Below are 27,026 nucleotides of genomic sequence, written 5' to 3' on the forward strand. Positions count from 1 at the left end.
AGAGATCTTTGGACTCTGCCCGGGGCAGGCTCACACCCTATTCTGGGTGACAGGGAGCCAGCAGAGGCTGCCTGGGGCAGTCGAGTCTTCTCCACCCAGCCTGACTCCTGGAACCCTCAGAAACCAAAGACCAGAGGACTCTCCATCCACCAGCTGGACACCTCCTCCCCATTGCCAGCCCCCACCCCCTGGCTGCTCCTGCCCCGGAAAGGCCTGGAAGAAGAGACCAAGGAAACAGCCCTGCCCACTCTCCCTTGACCCTCCATCCACCCAGCACCGGCATCTGAAGACCCCATGGCCTGGGCTCCCTGGGGCTGCTACCCCTGGCTTGTCCTCCTCTGTGGTATGTGCATCCCCCGTCTCTCCCTCCCACGCTGGGAGGGCAGGTCCAGCTGGAGAGCAGTTCTGGCCTCTCCCCTGTGGGCTCAGAAAGGGTTGGAGTGAAGGCTGGGCCTAGGTTGTCTCTTTTTTTTCTTGGTCCCTCTCTCTGTCTTGAGGAAGAGGAACCCCAGGGCCAGTCCTGGGGACCCTCAAGACTCATCTCAAGTCTGGTTTGGCCTCTTTCCATTCCCACCTGTTAAAGAAAAAATGATTCTGGCACTTGTTAAAAGAGTAAGGAAGATTTTATTCAAGACTATTGCAATAGGGGCGCTGCAGCAGGGGAGAAAGATCAGGCTCAACTCCGAATACAGCAAAGATGGCTGAGGACTTCTTGTCAATGAGCAGAGTGAGGGGGTCAGTGGATGGAAAATTGCCAAGAGGAGACATCAAGGGTGAGGAGATTCTTGCTAAACTGACTTAATAGGATCCATGCTGAAGGCAGGGTGATCAAATATCAAGGATGGATGATGAGGAATTTGATCAGATATCAAGGTTGATGAGATACTAAGGGTGGGGAATTCTCTCTAAGCTGATTTAGCAGGATTCTTGCTAAGTCTGGGCTATGCAGGCCCAGTAAGGACGGGATGGACTTGGAAGTCAAGGCCTAATGGAGAAGAGGGCTTGGAGGAGCCTAGCTAAAGTTTGGTCTTTGTCACCCTATGGTGTCCTGTTTGTACTCTTTAGTCACAGCTAAGTGCCCAGCTCAGCACCCTCCACATCCTCTCCACCCTGGCCCTAGGGAGGCCTCCTTCCCTTTGCTCTGTGGCGGCAGGACCCTACTCATTCATTCAGTACCCAGTTCCTGACACCTCCCCAGTGTCAGGCCCCGGGCCAGGGACCACAGGGTGGTTCGGCTGCAGAGCGTGCCCTTGGGAGCCACAGCCCTGACCTCAGAGAACAGCAGTTGGGGTGTCTAAAGGGACATGGGTTGGCTGTGTCTTGCTTCTTATGTTGGTGTTTTAGCGCCACCATTTTGCCAGAGATCTGTTCCTACGGAAATGAGTGTTCATTCTCTTAAATCAGCAGGGTGGGTCTCATCTCTCCCTTGAGTTTATGCGACTGGAGAGAGAGTGAGGCAGGGCATTCGTGGTGTTAGAACCCAGCTGTACTCCTTCCATCTGTAGCTCAACCTACTCAGAAAGGAAAAGTAGAGTGTCTCCCCAAACTCAGACCCCCATTACCTCTGGAGAGGTTCCCCCCAAAAGATGGAGGGCTGGAGGGAAGGCCTATCAGAGACCCCTGGACTTTCAGGGTGTGAAGGCCCAGAGCCTTCAGGACTTAGCCCAGTGCCTGGCACACAGCAGGGGCTTAGGAAATGTCTGCTCAACGAATACTGGGCGACTCTTCTTGGGACACACCAAATTTGGGGCAGAGCCCCAACTGGAAACTAAGTCTCTATACATTCTCTCCCTTCTGGGGCACCACCCTTCCATGGTTGGCTTTTTTGTACTCAGATGGCCTAGGTTCAAATTCCTGCTCTGCCACGGACTCATTGTGGCAAAACTTGGGAGAGTAACTAAACGTACCTGGGCCTCAGCTTCCTCTTCTGTAGAAAGCAGACAATAATACCCACTTCCCAGGGTTGTTGCAAGTATCAAAAGAGAAACTAGGGCTTCCCTGGTGGCGCAGTGGTTGAGAATCCGCCTGCCAATGCAGGGGACACGGGTTCGAGCCCTGGTCTGGGAAGATCCCACATGCCGCGGAGCGGCTGGGCCCGTGAGCCACAATTGCTGAGCCTGCGCGTCTGGAGCCTGTGCTCCGCAACAAGAGAGGCTGCGATAGTGAGAGGCCTGCGCACCGCGATGAAGAGTGGCCCCCGCTTGCCATAACTGGAGAGAGCCCTCGCACAGAAACGAAGACCCAACACAGCCATAAATAAAGTAAATTAAAAAAAAAAAAAAGATGGCTGGCAGGACATCAGAGCCGTTTAAAAATTTAAAAAAAAAAAAAAAAAAAAGAGAAACTATAGGTAAATTGCTGAGTTCGGTGTCTAGCACACAGTAGGAGCTCTTTAAATGTTAACCCACCTTTCCCCACCAGGGGACGATGTCAGCCTGGGATTGCCTGGCCTCTGTAGCCTGGAATGAGAGGCAGATATTTGGACTGTAAGAAATGGTAGAAGTGGGCCTTGAATTTAAGTAAACCCAATATATATATAATTAGATTTATAGAAGGGTAAAACAAAGGTGGGGTGATTATTTAGCGAGATCCTCTAGAGCATTTAAGAGAAAATCTGATTACAAAAATTTAATTTACACACAACTTTTCCAGTTCGGTAGATCCTGAAAAGACCCAATTAGATTAGAAGGAAAAAATTGATTTAATGAGCACTAAAACCCATCCAAAAGTGGCAATCACTTGTCGATGAAACAGGTTTCTTTGATTGTGACCCAGGGTGCCATCCAATTCAGCCTGATTTCCTATGAAATGTAATTATTTTTATCCTCAAGTAGAGTTGGACAGCATCTCCTGCTTCAAAGGATGCAGGCCCTGTGGGGACCAGGAGCGGGGTTGGGGGAACATGTCCCCGTGCTCTCTAGGACCTATCCCGTCTCCAAGTGACCCTGGACTTTTCTCCGGTTTCTAGCTTGTGCCTGGGGCCGCCCAAAGTCACTGGACCTGAGAGAGGATGTGAGAAACTGTTCAATCAGCCCTCCGGTGAGGCCCTGCCTCCGCCCCGCCCCCGCCCCGCCCGGACCCACAGCTCCAACCTTCCTCCCCATCCCCCATGGGCCCAGCTGCTAGCCTCACCCTCTACCAGCCTTCCTCCTGATTTCCGGACTCTGGGGCCACTGTTTCTGATTAACCTCCCTCGGGGCGGGCGGCGCATTCTCAGGTGTCTGACATCCGCCCCTATCCCTCCCTCCCAGCCATTCCCACGGCAGGTCATCTCCTTCCCTCCAGGCCTGAGCCCAGGCAGCCCCTGCGAGAGGGAGGGAGGAGGAGCAGCAAGGAGGGAGGAGGCCCCTAGCCAGCCTTTAGCTGAGGCTAGCTAGGCAGAGGCCAGGAAGAGGATGGGAGGAAAGAAAACAACAATTCTAGAGGAACGGGGAGGAGGGCGGAAGACAGAGGGCTAGAAGAGCCAGCGGAAGGTCAAGAGAGGGAGGCCTCGGGTGTGAAGACTGTGTGAAGGCCCAGTATATTGGAGCTGAAAGGTCGTCAGCTCCCTAGCTGGAGACCAGAGGGATTCTTTCCACAACTAGATGAGAGTGTGAAAGAGCTTCTCCAGACAGAAGCAGGCCAGAAGGTGAGGGCTCATGGGAAGGTGAGGGCTCATGGGCCTGCCAGCAGGTCACTAAAGCCTCAGGACAAATGGGATACATCTGCTTCCCTCGTCCACTTTATGAGACCACTGGGGCAGGCAGGTAGGTGGGCAAACCACATTATTTTTATGTTAAAATAAACATGGATGTATCCTGGAGTAGAAGGCAAAACAAAACAAAAAGCCCACACTTTTTATTTTTAAGATAAAATAACCTTTAACAAAATGTCTGGCTTGGAGACGATCTTTCTGGACAATGTCCCAAACTGCTGGGGGTACTCATTCACTCTCCTCTGCCATTTGGGACCAGTGAGTGGAAACTTGAAACAAGTCCCCAAGGTAGGGCTGCCAGGTGAAACTCAGGACGCTCAGTTACATCTGAATTTCAGATAATGAATAATGTGTTTAATATAAGTATGCCCCAAATAGTACTTGGGACGCACTTATACTAAAACATTATTCATTGTTTACCTGAAATTCAAATGTGACTGGGTGAGCATCCTGTATTTTGATTTGCTAAACTGGCAACTCTACCCAAGGTATCCAAAGAGAGGCCATCCCCTGGCCTGGCCCAGTGCCAGGGCTCAGGACCCTGCAGTTCTTACCCACCCCCTACCCCATCCCAGACTCAGGTCCCATTACTGTCACAAGAAGTCTCTCTCCAAGCTCTTAAACACCTCCATCTCCACTCAGCCCAGGCACCTTAATCTAGACTAATCCATAACATCAACTTCTGCCCCATCCCTCTCCAGGCTGGCCCAGCCTACCCAACCCCAATCCCTGCCTAAGGAGAGGATGGGGGCCCCGGCGACATTTTCTCTAAGCAATGTGTGTCTGTGTGTGTGTGTGTCTTGGTGTCTTCCTGTCACCTGTCAGTACCTTCCAGTTACTGTGGTCAATACCACAGCGCAGCTCACAGCCCTCCGCCAGCAGATGCACACCCAGAATCTCTCTGCCTACATCGTCCCCGACACGGATGCCCACATGGTGAGGGATGGCTCCTCCCACCAACCCCCCACCCCCTCCCCGCCCCGAGCCGGGTCTGGCCTAAGAGAACAGGCCACAAACAGGACGCTGTTAAGAATGGAAGATGGAAGACAGAAAAAGGATTTGACAGTCAAAGGGAAGGAAGTGGGGAGCTTGGACACGGGCGTTTTAGGGCCACTGAAAGAATGTATTCCTTTACATAGGAGAGAAGACATTGCCAAATCTCCTTGACCTCAGGCAATGAAACTATAAACAACTTCAGAACGATTTTGATTAATTCCTAGATGGCGGATCCAGAATGAATGTTTAGGATACCCCTGCCCTAGGAGGTTAGAATGTGGGCTGGGAACTGAATTAGAAGAACCCTGAGCTCCCTTCTGGCTCAGCCCTTCCCATCAGCTGATGGATGGAGCGCTGAAATGATCCAGCATCCAAGATTCCACAAGTTTGGGGTGTAGGCCGGGAGAGGGGAGCAGACAGGAAAGAAGATGGTCTGAGCCAGAACTGCTTTTCCCAAAGCAGCGCCCCTACCCACCCATCCCACCCTTTCCCACCCTGGCTCCACCTCCACCCCATCCACCTTCCCAGCAACAGCCCAGTTGGAAGAGAAGGCATTTTCAGTGTCAATACGATTACTTGAATTCATTTTCCCACCTGCCGAAAAGGGCTAAGAAGCTTGGGTAAGTGTCTGAACTTCTCTGAGCCTCAGTTTCCTCTACTGCGAAATGGGAATAATGAGATCTGTCTCCAAGGGTTATGAGAACCCAAACACAATAATGTGTAAAGCTCTCTGCACAAGTTATTTATGATGTACCCATTGGGCTTGTAGGACTGGTTGAAACTGACTAGACAGAAAGAACCGGGATGTGGTTGGGGGCCTTCCATGCGGGGTGTGACTCCATGAAGAAGGCTAATGACGGTGTTGTTGATTTCCTAGAGCGAGTACATCAGCGACTATGACAAGAGGCGTGCGTGGATTACAGGCTTTACGGGGTCTGCAGGTGACAGCCATTACCCGGCCCTCATTGTTTCTGGTGGGAGACCCAGAGTGGTCAGAGAGGCCCTGGTGTGGCTAGTTCTCAGCAGCCAGGAGCCCAGGAGCGAGTGTCCAGAGGCCCCTGCTCCTCTCTCTGCCTCCCCCTTCACCACTCCAAAAGGGGTCACCAGGGCACACATCTCATAGCCCAGCAGCCACACTTCTGCATGAGGCAGATGGCCCTCCTGACTTCTTTCCTGTGCTCGCTGCCTCGGCCACAGCCAGGCCCAGCCGGCACTCCCTGGGCTCCATTTCTGGGACAGTTGCTGCCTCTATATCTAGCCACTAGGAGCCCGCTGATTCCCTTCACACAATGGCTCGTTTGGGGACAAAGTTTTACTTTGCTGGTCCTTTTATGAATAACATCACCTCACGTGGCCAAATGAGACACAAACATAGAGGCCCTTTATGGGGTCCCAGTTTTGGAATCGGCCTCCCACCTTGATCCTGGCCCCTTGAATGAAACCTAAGCTTCCCTTGCTGATCCTTAAACATCCCTCCCCTGGGCTTCAAGCTGCCTGGCTTGCCCATCACGGGCCCTTCTTCTCTTTGCAGAAGTCGCTGGGTTTGGCCTCTCTGCCTGTCCTCAGCTAAGCCCCTGGCTTAGTGTTCCCATCAGCCACCGCATCTTCATGCTGACTGCCACACCATCTTTGCTGAGAGCACCTACATGTAGCATCGACTTTTGGGGATGGACAAAAGCAGACCCCACTTGTCCTGCTAAATGCCCCCTTAGGAAAGGGCCTCAAGGCAAAGCAGAGATGCCTAGTTCAGGACACACTTCCAGCTACCTTCCCCCCAACGCTCTCTTTAACATCTCCTGCCTCACTCCCTTCCAAGGGAGGAGAGCAGCTCTTTCCAGAGACCCCTCGTGACACTGTCAGAGCCAGCACCGCATTGCTAAAGCGCTAACTAAAGCCACGCTCCGCACCTTCACCCTCCCCTCCAAGTTTCTCTGTTCTGCCCCAGGAATCGCCGTGGTGACCATGGGGAAAGCCGCTCTCTGGACCGACAGCCGCTACTGGACCCAGGCTGAGCGGCAGATGGACTGCATCTGGGAGCTCCATAAGGAAGGTAAGAGGACGGCACGGATTTGTTCCCCAAGCCCTGGAGCCCAGACTGGGTTCGGGAAGGTACAGGTGAGGGGGTGCGTGGAAGACCATGCTGGGCCCCTGTGGGAAGCTCAAGAAATTTGCAGCCGTCCCTAATCTTTGAGGTGGATATCAAGGAGGACAGACGTGGAAGGACTGTCACAGACAGAAGCCCGGCTGGAGGGCCTGGGGTAACCTCAGTGTCCCTTCTTGTCTTTCTCGCAGTTGGCACCACTCCTGTTGTCATCTGGCTCCTCACCGAGATTCCTGTTGGAGGGCGTGTGGGCTTCGACCCCTTCCTCTTGCCCATCAGTATGTTCTTCCCTCGGTCCCTGCGTTTGTCCACACCAGCGAGGGAGACTCAGACCCTCAGGATGTAAAGAAGCACATCTTGGTAGAAGGAGGTGCAGGGTGACTCTAAAGATAGTGTTTGAACTTGTAGTTGCAGAATATTTTGCAAAAAGGGTGTATTCCTGGATTGTGTAATGAAGATACATTTAAAAGAATAAACATAGATTTTTTTTTAAGTCCGGAGTGCAGAGACCCAACCTAGAAGACTCAGGGAATCGTTAAGACCTAGCCAGTGGGTAGGCCGGGATGTTCTTAAACCTAGAACCATCCTCTGTGCCCTGGAACTCTAGCAATCAGGGCACTAGAACCATTTGGTAGCCCTCTTCTGGAAGGCAGCTTGGAAGGGTCAAAGGAGTTGAGAGGGTTTCTGAGTAAAGAAGCACTGTCCCTGGGACTTCCCTGGCCGTCCAGTGGTTGAGACTCTGCGCTCCCACTGCAGGGGGCATGGGTTTGATCCCTGGTCGGGGAACTAAGATCCCTCATGGCGCACATGGCGTGGCCAAACAATTTTTTTACAAAAGGAAGCACAGTCCCCTCCCCTCCCGTCCAGGAACACAGCTCCCTGAGCTCCAGTGCCCCCGCCAGCTGGCCAGCCTGCCCCCAGGGTGCCGTCCTCATGAATATGCACGGAAAGGCTCCCACTTCAGATCTGGCTTCTTTGCCAGCCTTTCCAGTGGCCTGAACCTCACCATTCCTTTGGGCTGTGGCACTGAAGTTCAGTCAAACAGACAGGACCGAAAAGAGGGCCCCGCAGCCCTTGGCACTTAAAAGGGCGAGCTTAGCTAATTGACCGTGGGCAGCACTGGGGCGGGCTCAGGGCAAGCTGAAGGAGGAAGGCGAGAGGGCACAGCCCAGGCTGCTTGAGCGGAACAGGAGGCAGAGGGGACAAGAAGGAGCTTTGCCTGAATCACAATTTTCCCGGAGGCGTACACAGGCAAGGGACAAGTGACTCCTTCCTGCCTCTGCAGATTCCTGGGAGAGATATAACGTGGCCCTCCGAGACTCTGGCAGAGAGCTGGTGTCCATCACCGTCAACCTTGTGGACCTGCTGTGGGGGTCAGAGAGGCCTCCGGTGCCAAGTGAGCCCATCTATGCCCTGCAGGAGGCATTTACAGGTGATTCCTACGCCCGTTCTCTTTCCCACCTTGGAGCAACACAGGCCCCCGCTGCTGCTCCTTTGGCTGAAAAATTCATCCTAAGAGGTCCCAAAGCAATGGTTTCATGTGCGCCTGAATAGCTTGGGATGCTTTCTTAAAACGCAGATTTCTACGCCCCATCCCCTCAGAGAGTCTGAATCAGAAGTTCCTCGAAGCATATTTAGAAAATGCTGGAATAAAGAGTGTCAGGATTTGAAGCAAGAGGGAACAGGAAGGGGGGAAACAAGGGAGTCGGAGAAAGATGAAAAAACACCTACCCCTCTAAAGAGAGAAACAAACATGATATGAGCTTCTTGTCTGGTAGTGAAGACTGGTTTGTGTTGAATCATTCAGACCTTGACTTCTGGTCCTCCTGTGATAGGGAATTTAGATGTAAGATGGCCGGGGTCAGATGGGCTGGCATGGACAAAGGAAGCAAAAACTAAGCTCAAGCTCAGTCTGTGGCACAGATTAGGGTTCAAGTTTTGGCCGGACCGCAAAGGAAAATTAACTGACCCCCAAAATTCTAACATCGATAATCTTGACCGTGTTGACACCATCTAAATATGTCATAAAAGAACAATAGGCTCTATAATTCTTATAAGTAGTAACTTACTAAACTGACCGAACCCAGGCTACTGAGTATGAATCAATGTCTTGGCCACCACCAGCCCCTACCTCCCTAGGAATTCTGAACAAGCCCATAGACTTGGATTCCTAGAAACATTGGGCAATCTGAGAGGTCCCTTTCCACACACAGGTCTATGCACACTTCTTGTTTGGAAAGGAATCCCAGAAACAGGAGAGAAATTTCAAAATAGCGAGTCTGATGAAACAAGTCAAAATTGTGTCCAATTTTCTTTATCCATTCTGATGTAACTTGCAGAAACTTTCTGCATCTTGACGCAGTTTTTAAAGAAACTTGCTATCCAAGACAGTTCCATCATAAATAAAACTCATCCCATTTGGATAAAGAAGGGTGCGGTTATGTCAGGAAGAGGAGTGGATAAAGGGGAAAATCTTCCAGGGACTGGGAGAGAATTCACATGGGTTTTATCACTTCCCACAAGTGAGAGGAAGGCAAGCCATCACGGGCTGCTAGTCTTCAAGGAAAAGCCATCCAGAGCCAGAACTGGGCCTGGAAGCCCAAGAACAGAGTCTCTAAGCTCACAGAGACAAGAGAGACTTTCTCTCCAGCCACTCACAGGTTTTAAAGGGGGCAAAGAGCAAAGGGAAGAACATGAAAAGTAGTTACTCAAAGATACCTGTGTGTATCAAACAATTTAAATTGGCTTTCATTTGTTGTCTCAAAAATGTATCACATCCATGAACCTTGAAAACATAATTCTAAGTGAAAGAAGTCAGTGAAGGCCCCATATTGTAGAATTCCATTTGTGTGAAACATCCAGTGTAGGCAAATCCATGGAGACAGAAAGCGGATTAGTGGTGGCCGGGGGCCCGGGGGCCAGGGGGAGAGGCAAATGGGGAGAGACTGCCTAATGGCTACAGAGTTTCCTTTTGGGATGATGGAAATGTTCTGGAATTAGATAGTGGTGGTAGTTGCACAATTTTGTGAATCCTCTTTTTTTTTATATAAATTTATTTATTTTATTTTGTTTATTTTATTTTTGGCTGTGTTGTGTCTTCGTTGCTACATGCGGGCTTTTCTCTGGATGCGGCGAGCAGGGGCTACTCTTCATTGTGGTGCACAGGCTTCTCGTTGCGGTGACTTCTCTTGTTGCAGAGCACGGGCTCTAGCCGCGCGGGCTTCAGTAGTTGTGGCACACAGGCTCAGTAGTTGTGGCTCACGGGCTCTAGAGCACAGGCTCAGTAGTTGTGGCACACGGGCTTAGTTGCTCTGCGGCACGTGGGATCTTCCCAGACCAGGGCTCGAACCCATGTCTCCTGCATTGGTGGGCGGATTCTTAACCACTGCGCCACCAGGGAAGCCCTGTGAATGTTCTTAAAGGCACTGAATTGTGCACTTTAAAATGGTTAAAATGATAACACTTTATGGTATGTGTATTTTACCACAATAAAATAAAATAAACCTAGAAGAAGTATCGCACCCAAAGCTTTGGTTCTTGATGAACAGTTTTACCTGTTTGCATAAAGATTTTTTAAATTGAATTATGTTGTTTATGCTAATCTCTCAGCCCAACTAGGACCCTTAATGCTTATGATCTTCTGCCAGAAAATTCCTAGCCCTGCCTAGGGGCAGACTCTTTAGAGAGATTACAGGGAGCAGGAAAAAAAGATGAAAACCAAAGTCCTAGAACCAGGATACAAGCATCCCAGAAAGGACAGCTCTGTGACACAGAGTTTAAGGACAAGGTTGGAGACTAACAAGGTTAGCAAGATAGTCCAATGTCTATACCGATTAAGAGTGTGAGCCACGCAGTGGTTGAGAGTCTGCCTGCCAATGCAGGGGACACGGGTTCGAGCCCTGGTCTGGGAAGATCCCATATGCCGCGGAGCAACTACGCCCGTGAGCCACAATTACTGAGCCTGCGCGTCTGGAGCCTGTGCTCCGCAACAAGAGAGGCCGCTACAGTGAGAGGCCCACGCACCGTGATGAAGAGTGGCCCCCACTTGCCACAACTAGAGAAAGCCCTCGCACAGAAACGAAGACCCAACACAGTCATAAATGAATGAATAAATAAATGAATAAATAAAAATTTAAAAAAAAAAAAGAGTGTGAGCCATGTAGTCAAACAGACCTGTGTTCAAGTCTCAGTTCCGCCCCTTGCCAGCTATAAAAACCATAGATAAGTCACTTTACCTCTCTGAAGCCTCAATTTCCTTATCTGTAAAATGGGCCAAGTAAGGATTAAAACAATGTACACAAAGTGCTTAGCCCAGACCCAAGTGGCTTTAGTAAGCGCTGGGGTTACTGCGAGGAAGAGGATTAAACACGGCCCAGCCCTATCCCTTTGCCCTTCAACTAGGGCTGCTCTCCTGATCTCTGTTTTGCATGCTTATTTATTAATCAGAAAGTTATACCAGATTTTCTATACCCCCAGACACAATTCTATATACATTACAAATATTAGTTAATTCGGATCTCATAACAACTCTATTGAGGTAGACACTATTATTATAATCCATCCCCATTTTACAGATGTGCAAAATAGGACACAGAGGGGCTAATTTTCCCAAGGTCACCCAGCAAGTAATGACAGAGGTAGGATTTAAACACAGACAGTCTGGGTCAAGAGCCCATGTCCTTAATGATTACACAAGCAAGAGTTTGGTTAAAGAAAGGGTTCTACTGCTTCTAAAGGAATGGAAAACTATTGCCCTAAGGGAGCCCTCTCAGGAACAGAGTGCCAAAGAGAAGGTAGATCACTTATGCTTTCTTTTGGCTCTTTTGCTTCTAGGAAGCAGCTGGCAGGAGAAAGTATCTGGCATCCGCAGCCAGATGCGGAAGCATCGTGAGGCCCCAACTGCCGTGCTTCTGTCCGCACTTGATGAGACGGCCTGTGAGTATAGATTTGTGGATGCAGTGGGGTGCCTGGGTTCCCCCCAACCCCCAAGCCTCCTGGGCCCTGCAGCACAGGACTCCTCCCCCAGCGACCACCGACCCATGGGTTCTGAGAGCTCCGTGGTCATGGCCTGCGGGAACTAAGGTGAGGGCAGGAGCTCACGTCTGCTCGCTAAGGAAACCAGGAAGCCCTGTGCAATCTGGGGCCAGCCCCCGGGCCATCAGAGGACCAGGAAACCCCAGCAGCAAAGGCTTCTGTCTCATGAAGGGGAGGAGGCCCAGCAAACACCTCCCAACCTGCTGGCCATGAGCCCAGGGCACTCAGCTTCCCAGCTTTAGCACCCCGTGCAGCCCTATTCTATCCCATCGTGGCTCAGCGCTTCTCACCTGACCCCAGCTCTGGGCTTCAGGTATTCTGGGAACCCACCGACACCATGTGCAGACTACTGGCTGGGTATCTGCCTTTTTCTGGGAGAAAGTGCCCCTAGCGCTCGTTAGTGCTTCAAAGACCCTCCCCCGCTCCGGAAAGACTGAGAAACATTCAGGGGCAGAGGATGTGGGCTTGCGGCTGGGGATCCTTGGAGGCCAAAGCCAACAGTAGGGCAAAGGTGTCATGTGTACTTGCGTCAGGCGGGTCAGCCTCAAATAGTCCGCATCAATTCTCTTCCCCAGGGCTCTTCAACCTTCGCAGCAGTGACATCCCTTATAACCCCTTCTTCTATTCCTACACGCTGCTCACTGACTCCTCCATCAGGTAGGGCTTGTCCTTGGCTTGCGGTCATGGACTTCCTCTAACTCCTCACCGCCCCAACATGCAGCCTTCCCAGAAGCGGGGTGCCTGCCCCAGCAGGACCCTCGAGGCAGCCTCCGATCAGCTTTTCCTGACCCCCTTGACCTCTGTTCCCGCATACTCCAAATCTGGTCTGCTCAGCTGCCTGGCGCAGGCCTCCTCTGACCTCCAGGAACAAAGGGCCGCTGGTCTCTTGCACTGTCCTTAGATTCTCTCTGGACCCTCCTGGTCTTCCCTCTCCACCTAGGTTATTTGCAAACAAGAGTCGCTTTAGCTCCGAGACCCTGCAGTACCTGAACTCTGGCTGCACGGGTTCCATGTGTGTGCAACTCGAAGATTACAGCCAAGTCCGTGACAGCGTCCAGGCTTACACCTCAGGAGTCGTGAAGATCTGGATCGGGACCAGCTACACCTCGTATGGGCTCTATGAAGTGATACCCAAGGTGGGTTTACCGGGCACCGTCCTCCCCACCCCCCAACAGCCGTGATAAGTCTCAACCTAATGCGGGGGGGGGGGTGGGGGGACAGCCCCTGGGCCGTTCTGGCAGTTGGTCAGTCAGCAGTGGTACATTGAGTCCCCTTCTAGGGCTCCCCGGGAAGAGACAGAACATCTGTCCACAGAGAGCTCAGAGATTGTCAAGGAGGCTGGGGGAGTACAGGCTGGTAGAGCAGAGGCTTTGAGGTCACCAAACCTGAGACTGAGAACTGGTTGTGCCATGACCCTGGACAAGTGATTTAGTCAATCCGGCCTCCGTTTCCTCACCTGTAAAATGGCACTAAGAGTCACAACCTCAGAAGAGTCACTCTGAGGAGATTTAAAGGAGACAGTGCATGTAAAGCCCAGTGCCTAACGCACGGCAGGCACTCAATAAGTGGTAGCTGTCATGATATGAGATGTGCAGGAAATACACTGTCAGAACAGCCCGTGGCTGGCAGGGGCCAGGCTCGGATCCATCCCAGAGTGCTGCTGGGATCCAGGACCAGGGAGGGAGGAGGAAGGGAGGGAGGGAGGGATAGAGGGAAGGTTAGGCTGGAAGGGAAAACTAGGAAAGCCCTGCGTAGTCAGAAAGCACACGCGGGAAGGGCATTGCCACTCTAGGAGACAGCAAGTCTCATCTGAGCTGGAATTTCCTGCCAATCCTTTTCAAACACCACCGTGCCCTAGAGAGGGCTCCCAGACCGCTTCCTCTCTGCCCCTCACAGGAGAAACTCATAGCAGACACCTACTCCCCAGTGATGGTAACCAAGGCGGTGAAAAACAGCAAGGAGCAGACCCTCCTCAGGGCCAGCCATGTAAGTCCATGGGCAGGCAGACACACGAGCCTCTGGGGAGCTCCCGGTCTGATGCGTTAGAAAGGAGACCCTGCCGGAGGAGCCTGAAGAAGGCCCTCAGTGAAACAGAGATGTGGACGCCAAACTCCTGGGCACCCACTTGTGCTCCACTCTGTTGTTCCCAGCGTGGTTCAGTGGTTTAGAGCCTGGGCCCCCGGAGCTATGGTATCTGAGTTCAAATCCTAGTTCCTCTACCCATCTCCTAGCTGGGTGACCTTAAGTAAGTCACTTCCCCTCTCTGGGCCTTGGTTACCTCCTCTGTAAAATGAGGATCATAACCATAACCCATAGCAGAGGGTTGTTGTGAGGATTAAAGACATATATCTACATTGTATACTATAAATAATATATAATAAATAATGTATGTTTAAATATATTCATTGTAATACATAATTAATATAAATATATATAGTGTACATATATGCATTTATATATCTAATATGTACATATAAATATATAATAATTACATAAATATATGATACTTATATAATGATTATATAGTTCTATATGTATAAGTATAATTATGTAATTATATATTTTTAATATATTGCTTTGAGCACTGCCTGGCACATTCCAAGTCTTAAATAAGTGTTAGCTATAATAATTCCTTCACCCCAGGGAGAGGATGGCTTGCCCCTTTGGATATTCCTGTTAAAATTAGGATACGCTGCCTCATTTTTGAAAACTTTTCTTGTGGAAAATTTTAAGCATATACAAAAGTAGAGGAAATAGCATAATGATACCCATCACCATCACCCAGCTTCAATAATCATCAACTCAAGGCCAATCTCATTTCCTCTACAACCCTACATTCATTATCTCCACTCCCCGTCCTCGGCTGCTGGACGATTTTAAAGCAAATCCCATCTATCATATCGTTTCTTCTATCAACATCTCAGTATCTCTGACAAGAACTCTTTTCGAAACATGACCACACTCTGATCATATATATAAACATTAATAAGAATCCCTTAATATCATCGAATAGCCAGTAAGACCCTCATGTTTTTAAAGTTCAGCTCCCAGAGCAGTCCCCCCATCTCCTTCATCCCTGAGCCCCGGCTGAGACCATTCCTCGGCCCGCCTCTCTGCCTGCCCTGCTCCAGGTGCGGGACGCTGTGGCTGTGATCCGATACTTGGTCTGGCTGGAGGAGAACGTGCCCAAAGGCACCGTGGATGAGTTCTCAGGGGCAGAGCTGCTGGAGAAGTTCCGAGGGTGAAGGACCACAGCCATCCTTTTCGGCTGACTGTCTTAGCGTGCGGGTGGGGGCAGGGAGGGGGGATTGGTCTCCTTATGGGGGAAGGAAGACACTCCTTGTATCTGAGGGCCCCTCTGGAACAAGGAGTGACAGGTTCTTGGGTGGTCGTGGTCGGGAAGCTGGGCAGCGGTGTTGGATGACATTCCCCAGCTCTGCGGAAAGTGGGACAACTTGAAGGGCCACAACCCAACAGCGCCCCCTAGTGTCTGCTTCAGGCCAGCTCAGGCCAGGTAGGACCTTGGACCGCTTGAGAATATCAGGTTGGGGAGGGAGGTTCCCTGAGGGCACACTTAGCCCAGGATGCTGCTCCGGAGTTGAGGGAGTTTTCAGATACAGGGAGCTAGGTTTCCTCACTCTTGCTTTACTAGGAACTCACTTTGGGACACAAGGCCTTGGTTTCCCCATCTATAAAATGGAGGTAGAGAAGGAAAAATTGGCCTCTACAGTCTCTGCTTCTCTGGCCTTGAGTGGTCTATGAGTGACAGGGCAGGGCTTGGGAAGCGGCAGGAGGTGGGACTGGGAAGGCCAAGTGGAGCCTGGCTGAGGGAGAAGCAGCCGTCACCTTCACTTGCCCTTGTTGGATATCCTGGGCCCATTCATTGACCATCCCTGCCTTGTCCTTTACAGAGAAGAAGAGTTCTTCTCTGGATCCAGTTTTGAAACCATCTCTGCTAGTGGCCTGAATGCTGCCCTGGCCCACTACAGGTACTTCAGAAGAAAGAATTTTCTGGGGCTCTGTGGAGGACCTGAGTCCACATTTAAGCTCTGAGGCCTTTAGCACTGTGGAGGCTGGGGGTGGGGCACGGAGCCCAGTCGGGCGTTGGGAGTCTCCTTTGAATTAAAAGACTTGAGTAATTTCTCTGCTCGAGAGGCTGGGACTTTGTGAGCACTCTGGGCAGAAGGATCTGGAAGGGAGATGGTGGGGCTGCTGCTGGATGTTTTTCCTTGGCTTCCTGTGAGTTATTTAATTCTTAAAGCTCACAAGCACATGGGGAGAAGGACCCATTCACTCTGCCTGAACCAACCAAGGTGGGCCCAAGATGTAGGCTGGCCAGATGTTTGGCTCTGTACAAAACAAACACCTGCAGGCCCGCCTGATGCAATTTGGGGGTGGGGGGTCGAGCCAACCAGAGGCCTCAGCCTGGCAAGGGCAAAGCAGGGAGAGGGCAGACACCCTCCAGTGGCTGGCCTGACCCATCCCAGAATTCCCTCCTCCAGTGTCCCCAAGCCTTCAGCTGCCTTAGCCCAGCCCCTTCTCCCTACTAGAGAGTAACAGGGTAGGAACTCCTCAGCCCTACCAACTCCTGCTCTCCAGCTCCACCCTCGGGTACCCTCCCTTCCTGTGCCCTGGCTTCTTGGGGCCCTCTGCTCCCAGAGGTGGCAAGAAGTTAGAGAAAGCCCCAGACTCAGCATCTGGGTCCAGGTCCAGCTCCCTCACGGCTTCCCCTCGGGGCCTTCTGTGAGCCCTTTCTCTGCAGACCTGTTTCTCCTGATGTAAAAAGAGATAGCTCAGCTGGGTGCTCATGGAAGTTCTCCCATCTCCCACATTCGGGGCTCTTTCCTTTCTCCCCTCCCTGGGGACCAGGGCCTTGCTTGGGGAGGTGCAGGATGAACAGATGTGCAGGATGAACAGATGTGCGCTGAGGACATTAGCAGCAGAAGCTCAGTAGGCTCCCAGGGCCCTTTGGGAGATGATGACTTCCGCAAAGGAGTTAGCTAGAAGGCCGGCCCCCAGGGGGGAGGAGGTTCCTCTGCTTTCACTCAGGACCCCCACCTCACCCAGCTCAGGGTTAGGCTGCTCCTTGCTCAGCGTCTCTCCCCTTCCCAGCCCCACCAAGGAGCTGCACCGCAAGCTGTCCTCAGATGAGATGTACCTGCTGGATTCCGGGGGACAATACTGGTATGTACTCCCCACCCAGCCCTGGCCCAGCTGTCTCAGCTCAGCCAAGGGCCAGCCAAAGCTTTCCCTTCCTGGGCATGGATGCTTCATCTGAGAAACGAGAGGCCTGGACTGAATGTGCCTGAGTATCCTTCCCATTTTCACACGTGGGGGTCCCTGCCCGGTGGGCAGCAGACGGAGGCCAAAACAGTGGGGCTGCCCACAGGTGCTGCCCTGTGAGAATCAGGAAAAGACTCCCCTTGTGCAAGTAAAATGTTTTTTAAGCCCGAACATTATTACACAGTCCGAACAGCCACGCTCAGCAACCCCGCCTGGCTGCACAAACACAGCGCCCATATTCTCACCCACTCATGCACACCCTGGACATGTCCCGCACGCCACCAGCATGATGCATCGTCCTCACAACCTCTTCCCTCATTGTACGGTGAGGTGACCATGTCATGGGGAGCGGGTGCAGGATCAGGCCTTCAAGAGCAGTAGGCAGTGAGTGAAGCAACCTCAGGGGACACCCATCAACATGGGGATGTGTCTGCGAGTAGACATGTGCGTGTTCTTCTGAGTGTGTGCACAACCACAGATAGGGTTATGCGGGGGGGCATTATCCCATGCTCCAGGACCCCACAATCTGTGTGTCCACTTGTGTGCTCTCATTGAAATTAGTATATACCCATTTGATGAATGGCATTTCTTTAGATGTGTTACCTTTGTGCAGTGCACAACCTGAACACCTGGACATGACAGCCATGCAGAATAGACTAAGCCCATTCATTCACATGGGAGCTGAGCTGAGATGGGCTGGAAGATTTTCCCTTCTCATCTAGGAAGCAGGTGGACTGTGGGAAACTTAGAGTGGGGGATAGAAAGGGGTGCGCTGAACTGATGGAGGAGCAAGGAATAGTTTCCCATCCTCTATCCTGCGGTGAATGTGCTAATGATAAAGGCCCTATACTTAGCCTTAATGGGGCTCTGGGAGCCAGCCTGGCAGGCGCTCAGCCTAGCAGCCTTCGCAGTCACCGGCATGGCACTGTGTATACTTGAGATGGCCAGTGTGCGAAGGGGAAGTGAATTCTTGGGGCGTTGCTGGATTGGGGCGTGCTTCAGCAGGGTGAGGCCGGGGAAATGGCCATCTCACTTCCTCTTCTCTCCTTCTGAAGAAGTCGGCCACACCCTGTGGCTTGCTCCCAAGGAGGAGTCCCTAGGGCCCTGGGATCATTCCTCACTGCCCCCACCCCCGGGGGTGGCCACAGCGGGCATCCTGAGGGAACGGCTGCAGCTGGTGGTTGGGAGTCAGACTCTTTGGCTTCTGGCAGCTTCGGTTCACTGGGACTCTGAGCAAATCCCTGGGGCAGATCCATGTTTACAATGGAGAGAACTGTGCGGCGTCAGTGCTTGCGCCAGACCTGGCCTCACTGAGGCTCAGAGAGGGAGATGGCCTCATGGCCTCAATTGCCTCACCTGTGAAATGGGGATAATGACGTCTGCTCTTCCTCCCTCCCTTCTATAAATAGCAAATAAGTATATGAATGTGTGAGAGTGTTATGATCTCTCTGGACCTCAGTTTCCCCATCGGTAAGAATGGAACCATCCCTTCCTACCTCCTAGGAAGCCTGGAGGAAGCCTTGCTTTTAGAGCCAGCCTGGCCCAAGGAAACCCAGATTTACAAAACAACCAAAATGGCTGGTATGGGGGTAGAAGATGTATGTGGGGAATTGGGACTCTCAGAAAACATAGTGATTTTGAACGTGATAGCTTTGCAGAACCCCTTCATTCATAGATGCTGAGTTTGGGAATTGCATGATGGCAGCCATCTTCTTCCTTTCACCTCCCTCCCCACCCCCATCCCAGCCCTGCCACTCAAACCCCAGTGGAAAGCACTCGGGAAGCACGTGGCCATGATCCCTGCCCCGAGGTGTTCAGAAGAGCTGGACATGTTGATTGTCCTTCTCCACAGGGACGGGACAACAGACATCACCAGAACAGTCCACTGGGGCACCCCCTCTGCTTTCCAAAAGGTAGGCATCGGACCACATTTCCCTACCCACACTCACCCAACGGACACCCAAGCAACCACTCCGCCAAGAGCCATTTGATTGTACAGAGGCTGAAACTGAAGCCCAGGGAGGTTAAGTAGTTTGCCCAAGGTCACACGGCAAATTAGTAACAGAAAACCCAGTGCCCCCAACTACTTCCCCAGAGAAATTTCAGGCCCCCAACAGGGCCTCAGCCCAAGCTTATCATCATCCCATTTCAGTAACTCAATGAACAAATATTTTTTTAGTGCTATCTGTGAGCCTAGCACTGTGCTGAACAGAAAAGAGGAAGACAGGCATTCCATTCCAGGGTGAGAGAAAGGCACCGGCAAAGTCTCAGAGGTGGAAAGGAGCTGGCGGTTTTCAGGAAGCAGCGAGGGCTGGTCCACTTGGGGTCGAGGCAAGGACATGGTCTGTGTGCCTCTGGGGGCCTCTGGGGGGCTGGAGGGCAGGGGGCCACATTTGTGCAGTCAGCAAGTGCACTGTGGCTCAGACATTGTGCCAGAGACAGAGAGAGAGAGAGAAAACAAACATTGGTCAGGCCTCAAGGAGCTCAGTTTAGCTGTTAGATCCAGTGCCCCAGGCTATCATGCTCAAGATGACAAGCCTGTGTGTGTGTGGTGTGTGTGTGTGTGTGTGTGTGTGTGTGTGTGTGGTGAAGGGGACTCACCACATCGCCACAGGGAGTGACCAGGAGAAGAGGCCACTGTCAGCCCACCTCCCTCCCTCTTACCACAAGGTAACAGCCCCGACAGAGCAAGGCCGACCTGCCAATGATCAGGCCTCAACCCAACCATAAGGCCTTAAGAAAACTAAAGGGTGATCATGATAATGGCAATGAAGGGTGCTGACCTCTATTTGAGCATTTAGTCTGTCGGGAACACCCGACATGCACGAGTCTACCTCGTCCTCCCAACAACCTTATGAGCTGGTACTATGACCGTCCCATTACAGACCAGGAAACTGAGGCACAGAGCGGTTAAAATCACTTGCCCAAGGTCAAATTTGTGAGTGGCCATGTCAGGATTCCAGCCCAGGGAGCTTGCCTCCCCAATCCCTACTGTTGTGGCCTCAGCTCACCCCCACCTACAAGCGTCCCTGTGGACCAGCCAAAGAGAACCGCATGGACCAAGCCCCAGCTCTGGGCAGGTCCCCCTCGGTCTCCTCCGGCCATCCTCCAGAACCTGGGTGACCACGCATGAGCATGCACTCCCCCCGAACATCCCCCCACCCAGGCCTGGGCCCACACACCGCATTCCCTCGCCCTCTCCCCATCAGGAGGCGTACACCCGCGTGTTGATAGGAAACATTGATCTCTCCAGACTCGTCTTCCCAGCTGCTACATCAGGTGGGTTTTGCAAACCAGGCTGGACCCAGAACCTCAGGCCCTGATTTCACTGCACTCAGACCCTGGGAGGCTAGTGGGGCAGGGATTATATCATCATCCCATCCACTGTATAGATAAAATCCAGCCCAGAGAGAGAAAGTGACTTGCCCAAGGTCACACAGAGGGTTAGTGGGAGAGCCAGGCCTTGAGCCCAGGCCTCCTGTCTCCTAGTCCAACTCAGGAGCTGGAGCCGGAGCTCAGAGGTGGGGGCGGTCAGTGTGGGCTGCAGCGGTCACGGGAGGATTCCTGGAGGAAGCGGGTGTCTTCACAGATGGGGAGGTCCAGGTAGTGGGTACAACGTACAGTATGCTGGAGATAGGGCATGGTTACCTGCCTCTCAGGGGGCCCTCTCCTCAGGCACCATCCTGGTGGTTGGTCTGGAAAAAGAGAGCAGGAAGGGGCAAAGCCAATAGTCTGGGGTCCAGCCAGCTGACCAGAGGTCATCTCTCTTCCAGGGCGAATGGTGGAGGCCTTTGCCCGCAGAGCCCTGTGGGATGTTGGCCTCAATTATGGTCATGGGACAGGCCACGGCATTGGCAACTTCCTGTGTGTGCACGAATGTAGGTATCTCCTCAGCACTCCCCTGGAGTCCCCCCTCTTATGAAAGAGGTGGAGCGTTTCACAGGTGTGGAAATGACCAGGACCCACAGAGATGCAGTGACCCATGCAAGGTTTCCCAGCTGGTGGGGAGTTGGTGCTCCACAGGGTAAGTGAGAAATGCTGGCAGCTGGCCACTCCGCTGGCATTTAGGATGGCCCCAGAGAGAGGAGAGGCAGGTCAAGGCCCAGTGGCTGACTGGCATAGACCCCAGAGAAATAAAAGCCAGAGCCAATCTGGTCTGTACCAGTCGCAGGTAGACGGTGATGCGGTGGACACAAGCTGCTAGGGATCCAAGTTACCTGCTCTTCCCCGGAGCCTGCTAGTTTCCAAGCTGGTGAGTGCAGGAGAGCTGACACTGTCCCTGACTCTCCCTTTCCAGGGCCAGTGGGATTCCAGTCTGGCAACATTGCCATGGCCAAGGGCATGTTCACTTCCATCGGTATGGCTCTCGGGGCTCCTCCAGGACTGCAGTCTAGGGAACTCCAGCCTTCAAGGAGCACAGCCCCACACAGGCCCGCCCCGGCTCCACCGCTGCACTCCCTCACCTCCCCACTCCCAGCCCCGAATGGGCTGTCCCACTCTAACCCCAAGCCCCTTCAGCCCCTACCCTCACTTTGCCCATGGGAGTTGGTTTCCAGCTGTACATCCAAACTCCAGAGTCTCCAGTCAAGTGCCAGGGTAATAGGACAGTGGCACACAGGGAGAGGGGAGTGCCTCCAGGACCCTTACAAGGGAGGGTGGGGAATCTGAAGTCTGGCAGTGGCCTCCGAGTAGCCACGGAGCATCTAACAGGTGCTGGGTCTGCCCAAGCCAACAGCCGGGGGCAGCTGGGCCCTCCAGTCACTCCTCAGTCAGCGTAGGAAACCTGGGCTTGGGTCCCCTCCCCTACTTAATGTCACCAGCATCCCTTGTGTCTCCCAGAACCTGGTTACTATCAGGATGGAGAATTTGGGATCCGTCTTGAAGATGTGGCCCTCGTGGTAGAAGCAAAGACCAAGGTAAAGTGCCACTGAGGCAGGCTGGAGGTGTGGACAGTGTGGCAGTGACTCTGCGCTGCATGGGGGGTAAGGAAGGTCAAAGGAGAATTTAATGTAGGGTCATGAATTTATTTGGAGTCTTCCTTAGCGCCAGAATAATTCCATAAATCAGTTTCTCAAACCTGTTTGCACATTAGAATATTAGAATCATCTGGAGATTTTTTTTTAATGCTAACGCCCAGGTCCCACTCCAAACCAAATGAATCAGTATCCCTGCCCTAAATCATTGGTTCTCAATGCACATAATAATCACCAGGGGAGCCTGTTAGGTATAAAGATTCTGTATAATAACAACCAACAAGATAAAATACCTAGATATAAACTTAAAAAGACTTACACAGAGAAAATCTCTACTGAGGGACATAAAAAAGATTTAAGTAAATGGTGGTCTCTGGAAATAAGCCTCAATATTATGAAGATGTCATTTCTCTCTAAGTTAATCTATAAATTCAAGGCAACCTCAATTTCAACACTAACTGGATGCTTCTGTAACTTCACAAAACGATAGTAGAGTTTATTTGTAAAAATAAACATGCAAAGATAGCTAGATAGCTAGGAAGATTCTGGAAAAGAACAATAGGGAAACTAGCCTTTGCAGATATTAGCCCACACTACGAAGCAGCCATCACTAAAACAGTAAGACACCAGAGATGGGAAAGACGGAACAGTGGAACAGAATAGTCCAGAAATAGACCCTCTAATTTCCATAAACAAGATGGGAATTTAGCTTACTATAAAGCTGGTGCTTCAAAACAGTAAAGAAGAGGAAGATTGTTTAATAAATGGGCAGGGGGGACAAATGGCTAATCATTTGGTGGGGGGAATTAAACTGAAGAACCTCACTGTTACACTAAAATAAAATTCCAAATGGATCAAGGTTTAAAGGTGAAACCAGAAAAGATCTAGAAGGAAACCCATCTGAATTCATTTATAATCCCAGGGAGGAAAGGGGCCTTTCGATGTCAGACTCAGAAGTCATGAAGAAAAAGATTGATAACTCTGACTCAATTAAATAAAAAAATCCATATGGGAACAATACCATATACAAACTCAAAAGATGTATGGTGAGTATAGCACGTATGTCAGAGAAAGGGGGACTGTCCTTCTTTTACCACAAGCTTTTAAAAAGCTAGTAAGACAGAAATAAGGAAAACGGGGGAAAAATGGGCAAAAGACGTAAAGAGACAATTCACTAAGATCAACACAAATGGTCCATAAATGTGAAAAGATGCTCAACTTCATTCTTAAAGAAATACAAATCAAAGTGACAATAGAATACCATTTGATTGACAAAAGCGAAAGACTTTGATGACACCCAGTGCTTGTGAGCTTGTCGGGGAAAGAACACCCTCATACATTGCTGGGGGAGGTACAAATTGGTACAACCTTTTGGGAGGGCAGTTTGATAATATCTATCAAAATACATATCGAAAATGCCTATACCTTTTGTCTCAGCATTCCCACTGCCAGATATATTCCTTCTGGATATAGTCCCAAAACGTCACTTCGTGTAAAGATGTTTATACGATAATGTTGATCGTAGCAGTGATGGTAATAGTTTAAAAAAATGGAAGCAGACTAAATATCCATCATTGGTTAAATAACTTATCATCTGCACACTATGGACCCTTAAAAAGAGTGAGGTAGACCTCCCTGTGCTAATACGGAGCACTCTCCGAGGTTTACTATGGCAGGGGGGCGGGGAGGTGCAGAAAAGTGTGTAGTAGGATCCATTTCGCGTGAATTTTTAAAATATACACATATATATACTATATGTGCCAAAAATGTTTTTAGGAAGGAAACCGGGCAGGGAGGAGACTTTCCATTTTTTTTGAGTATCTTTTTGTAGTTTGAATTTTCTAAGCACATACATGCAAGAGCTCTCTGGGAGATGGGAATTATGGGCTATTTCTTCTTCTTTATATTTATCTCCATAGATACATCAATGGATAGAAACATAGAGACGTGGATAGAGAGAGAGATGTAGATAGAGATGGAAATCAGATAGAAAGATATAAAAACCTAATACTTACCTTAAAATTATTTAAATGTAGGTTCCCAGCCCTGCTCTAGAGATTCTCACTCCAGTGATCTGGGGTGTGGAACCCAGAATCTATCTACATGTTTAACAGGCTCCCTTGGCGCTCTGGAGGCACACACTTTGAAAAACACAGGCCTAAGTCTAAACTTCAGGAATCATGAGGGAAGCACCAAAGGCGGGTGCCTAACTGGTAGACACGGGGGTGGCCAAGGGCACTGTGGAGGGTTCAGGCTTGACAAGGTCAGTTCCCCATGCCCAGGGCTTCTGGGTGGAGTGTTCCCTCCGCCCCTTCAGCCTAGCTCCTCCCCCTCGCTCTAGCTCCTCCCCCTCGCTCACTTCCTGCCTTCCTACCTTTCCTGTGCCCCCGCCCCAGTACCCAGGGACCTACCTGACATTTGAAGTGGTGTCGTTGGTGCCCTATGACCGGAACCTCATCGATATCAGCCTGCTGTCCCCCGAGCAGGTGAGCGAGCGCCCCTCGGGGCTGTTTACCCTTCAGCCCTCGAGCCACTAACTGCCTTCTCCCCAGCCCTGGGCCTCTCTCACCTCTGCTCCCCCTATGCCAAGACCCTCTGCCCCTTCCTCTCCCTTGGGAGGGTCCACACTGATGGCACCTATAGGCACACACTGGGGCATCCCTCCCCTGCTCACCTGATGATGGCTGGGGACCTATGGGGACCTGTGGGGACCTGGGCCTAAGTGACACTGGATGGCACCAAGCTCCCACACCTTGACAGCTTGGCCTGGGGAGGCCCTTACCCCTCCTACCTTTTGCAGCTCCAGTACCTGAACCGCTACTACCAGACCATCCGCGAGAAGGTGGGCCCCGAGCTCCAGCGGCGCCAGCTGCTGGAGGAGTTCTCCTGGCTGCAACGGCACACGGAGCCCCTGGCCGCCAGGGCAGCGCCCACCGCCTCCTTGGCCCCTCTGATGACAGTCTCTGCTCTCACCATCCTCAGCTGGAGTGTCTAGCAGCTCGAGACTCCCCTCCTGACCCTCTCACTCAGTTCCCCTCACCCCCCCACCCGTGCCCCAAGAGCCCCTGTTGACCCATTGCTTGGAAACCACCGCCCTTAGCCTCCTTCTGCAGGGCCAAGCCCTAGGGGTGCAGGGCTTCTGGGTCACACCTTCCCCACCCCCTCAGCTCCCCCCGACACCTGGGCTTTGACATTTCACCCTCAGCTCCCCACCCCCAAACCCCTAGCCCCAGGATACAGGAGCCAGCCGGTCCCTTTCCTCCCATGAGCCCGGTAGGCCTAGCCTGTAACCTGGCAGAGGCTGTTGTCTTCTCCACCCCCACAAGACCAATATAGGACACTGCCCTACCCCCCGGGGGCTCCATGGCCCTGGGAGAGCCCCACCTTGTCAGCACCTGCTGGAGAGAGCCAGACCCACACTGGCTCCTGACTTGTTGGTCTTCCCGCATCCTTGAGGCCACCTCTGGCCACCCCCACTGTCCCTGGCCCTGCAGTGGCCTCCTGGCTGCAGCCCACAGGCTGAAGGAACAATTGCTGCCTCCGGGCTCCCTGCTGTGCCTGTAGAGGGAGAGGAAGGGATGGTGGCTGAGTCCTCTGGCTGTGTTACTGCCACCCCAGGGTCAGGGAGACCAGCCAGGTGAGGGGCATATACACCAGCGCCCCACCCACCCATGTGTGAGCCCATCACTCCTAAAACCTAGGCAGACTCCATGCCAGCTGACAGCATGGGGAGTTAAGCCGTAGCAATCTGGCCATGGGGTAGGAGAGGACGCGGGGAGCACTCTGGAATATGGCCCTACCCAAAGTTGGGAACAACCTGAGGCACACTGCACAATCACTATCCCAGACTTCCGGCACGTGTGTCACCCTTTGAGCTTTCCAAAGTGCAGCCACTGGGACAAGGCTGTTAAATCCTCCGCATTCTTGGATGACCTTTAACCTGTGTGGGCAGAATCTGGTTTCCCCATTTTACAGATAAGAGAACTGAACTCCAGTTCAGTTCAACTCCCCAGGACTTGCCCAGGGAAACACCGTGTTTGGTGGGAACGTGGCGGGGCCAGAATGGGTCAGCAGTCCAGCTCTTTTGCCCTTTGGCACCGTGCAGAATCCCTTAGCCTACCTCCCAGCCCCTTCCAAGTTCGCCAAGCTGGGGCAGGGGGAGGGTGGGGGACAGCTGTCTCTGGCCAGCCCAGCCGTTAGCCACCTGGGCTCACATCCTGCTGAATGCTTAAAACAGCCTGGCAAGGAAGCCTGCCTCTGGGTTTTGCATTGTCTGCTGTGCAGCCGGGGACTGCTGTTACCTGTGGCTTTTGTGGTGGGAGAGGAAGGGGAGGAGTTGAGGTGGCGGCGGGGATGTGAGGCTCCCAGAAGCTCAGTTGGGGAGCACATGTGTTTGAGAACGTGCAAGTGAGCATGCGTGTGCGTACGTGGATTCGCATGAATGCCACGCCCAGCCAACCACCTCCTGTGCTAAAGGACGGGTAGCCTTGTGGACCGGATGAGGGGAGCCCCATGCTGGAGGACTTGGCAAAGGTGGTCACGGAAAGTTGGGGCCAGCAGAAGGGGAGCAGGGTCTGGGGAGGAGAGAAGCAAGTCTCTGGGGCAGAGACGGGCCCACCAGGCCTAGCTTGCCGAGCGTGAGGGTGACCTGTGACAGTTATCACCACCGATACTTGCACCCAAAGGCCAGCTCTGAGCCATCCTCACTGAGAGCCTGTAACACCCAACAGTGGGCCTCTGTTTGCTGAGTCATTTGTTCCCCCACAGGCTCGCCCCACAAAGACAGCTGCTCATAATAAAATTAGTCGCCATCGTCGCCGCCATCATCATCATCATCATCATCAGAGCTACCATCCACTGAGTGTTTACTATGTTCCAGGCACTGTGCTTTACGTGCATTCTTTTACATTTTTAAAAATTTTATTGTGGTAAGAACATTAAACAT

General features: G+C 52.0%; 1 protein-coding gene across 1 annotated transcript; it reads left to right on the forward strand.

Annotated features, from left to right (window-relative positions):
• The first annotated feature begins 51 nt into the window (after nucleotides 1–51).
• XPNPEP2 (X-prolyl aminopeptidase 2) lies at nucleotides 52–27,023 on the forward strand. The gene is made up of 21 exons (XM_057538238.1): nucleotides 52–343; nucleotides 2,969–3,039; nucleotides 4,520–4,630; nucleotides 5,568–5,631; nucleotides 6,636–6,740; nucleotides 6,983–7,069; nucleotides 8,077–8,223; nucleotides 11,625–11,726; nucleotides 12,401–12,482; nucleotides 12,766–12,961; nucleotides 13,722–13,811; nucleotides 14,957–15,066; nucleotides 15,737–15,814; nucleotides 16,938–17,009; nucleotides 18,961–19,021; nucleotides 20,318–20,387; nucleotides 20,882–20,986; nucleotides 21,406–21,465; nucleotides 21,948–22,024; nucleotides 24,478–24,567; nucleotides 24,882–27,023. Exons 1-21 carry the CDS (start codon nucleotides 295–297, stop codon nucleotides 25,074–25,076), a joined length of 2,022 nt encoding a protein of 673 aa, XP_057394221.1. The 5' UTR covers nucleotides 52–294; the 3' UTR covers nucleotides 25,077–27,023.
• The last annotated feature ends 3 nt before the right edge of the window (nucleotides 27,024–27,026 follow it).

Source organism: Balaenoptera acutorostrata, chromosome X (assembly GCF_949987535.1).
Source record: "Balaenoptera acutorostrata chromosome X, mBalAcu1.1, whole genome shotgun sequence".
Lineage (NCBI taxonomy): Eukaryota > Metazoa > Chordata > Mammalia > Artiodactyla > Balaenopteridae > Balaenoptera > Balaenoptera acutorostrata.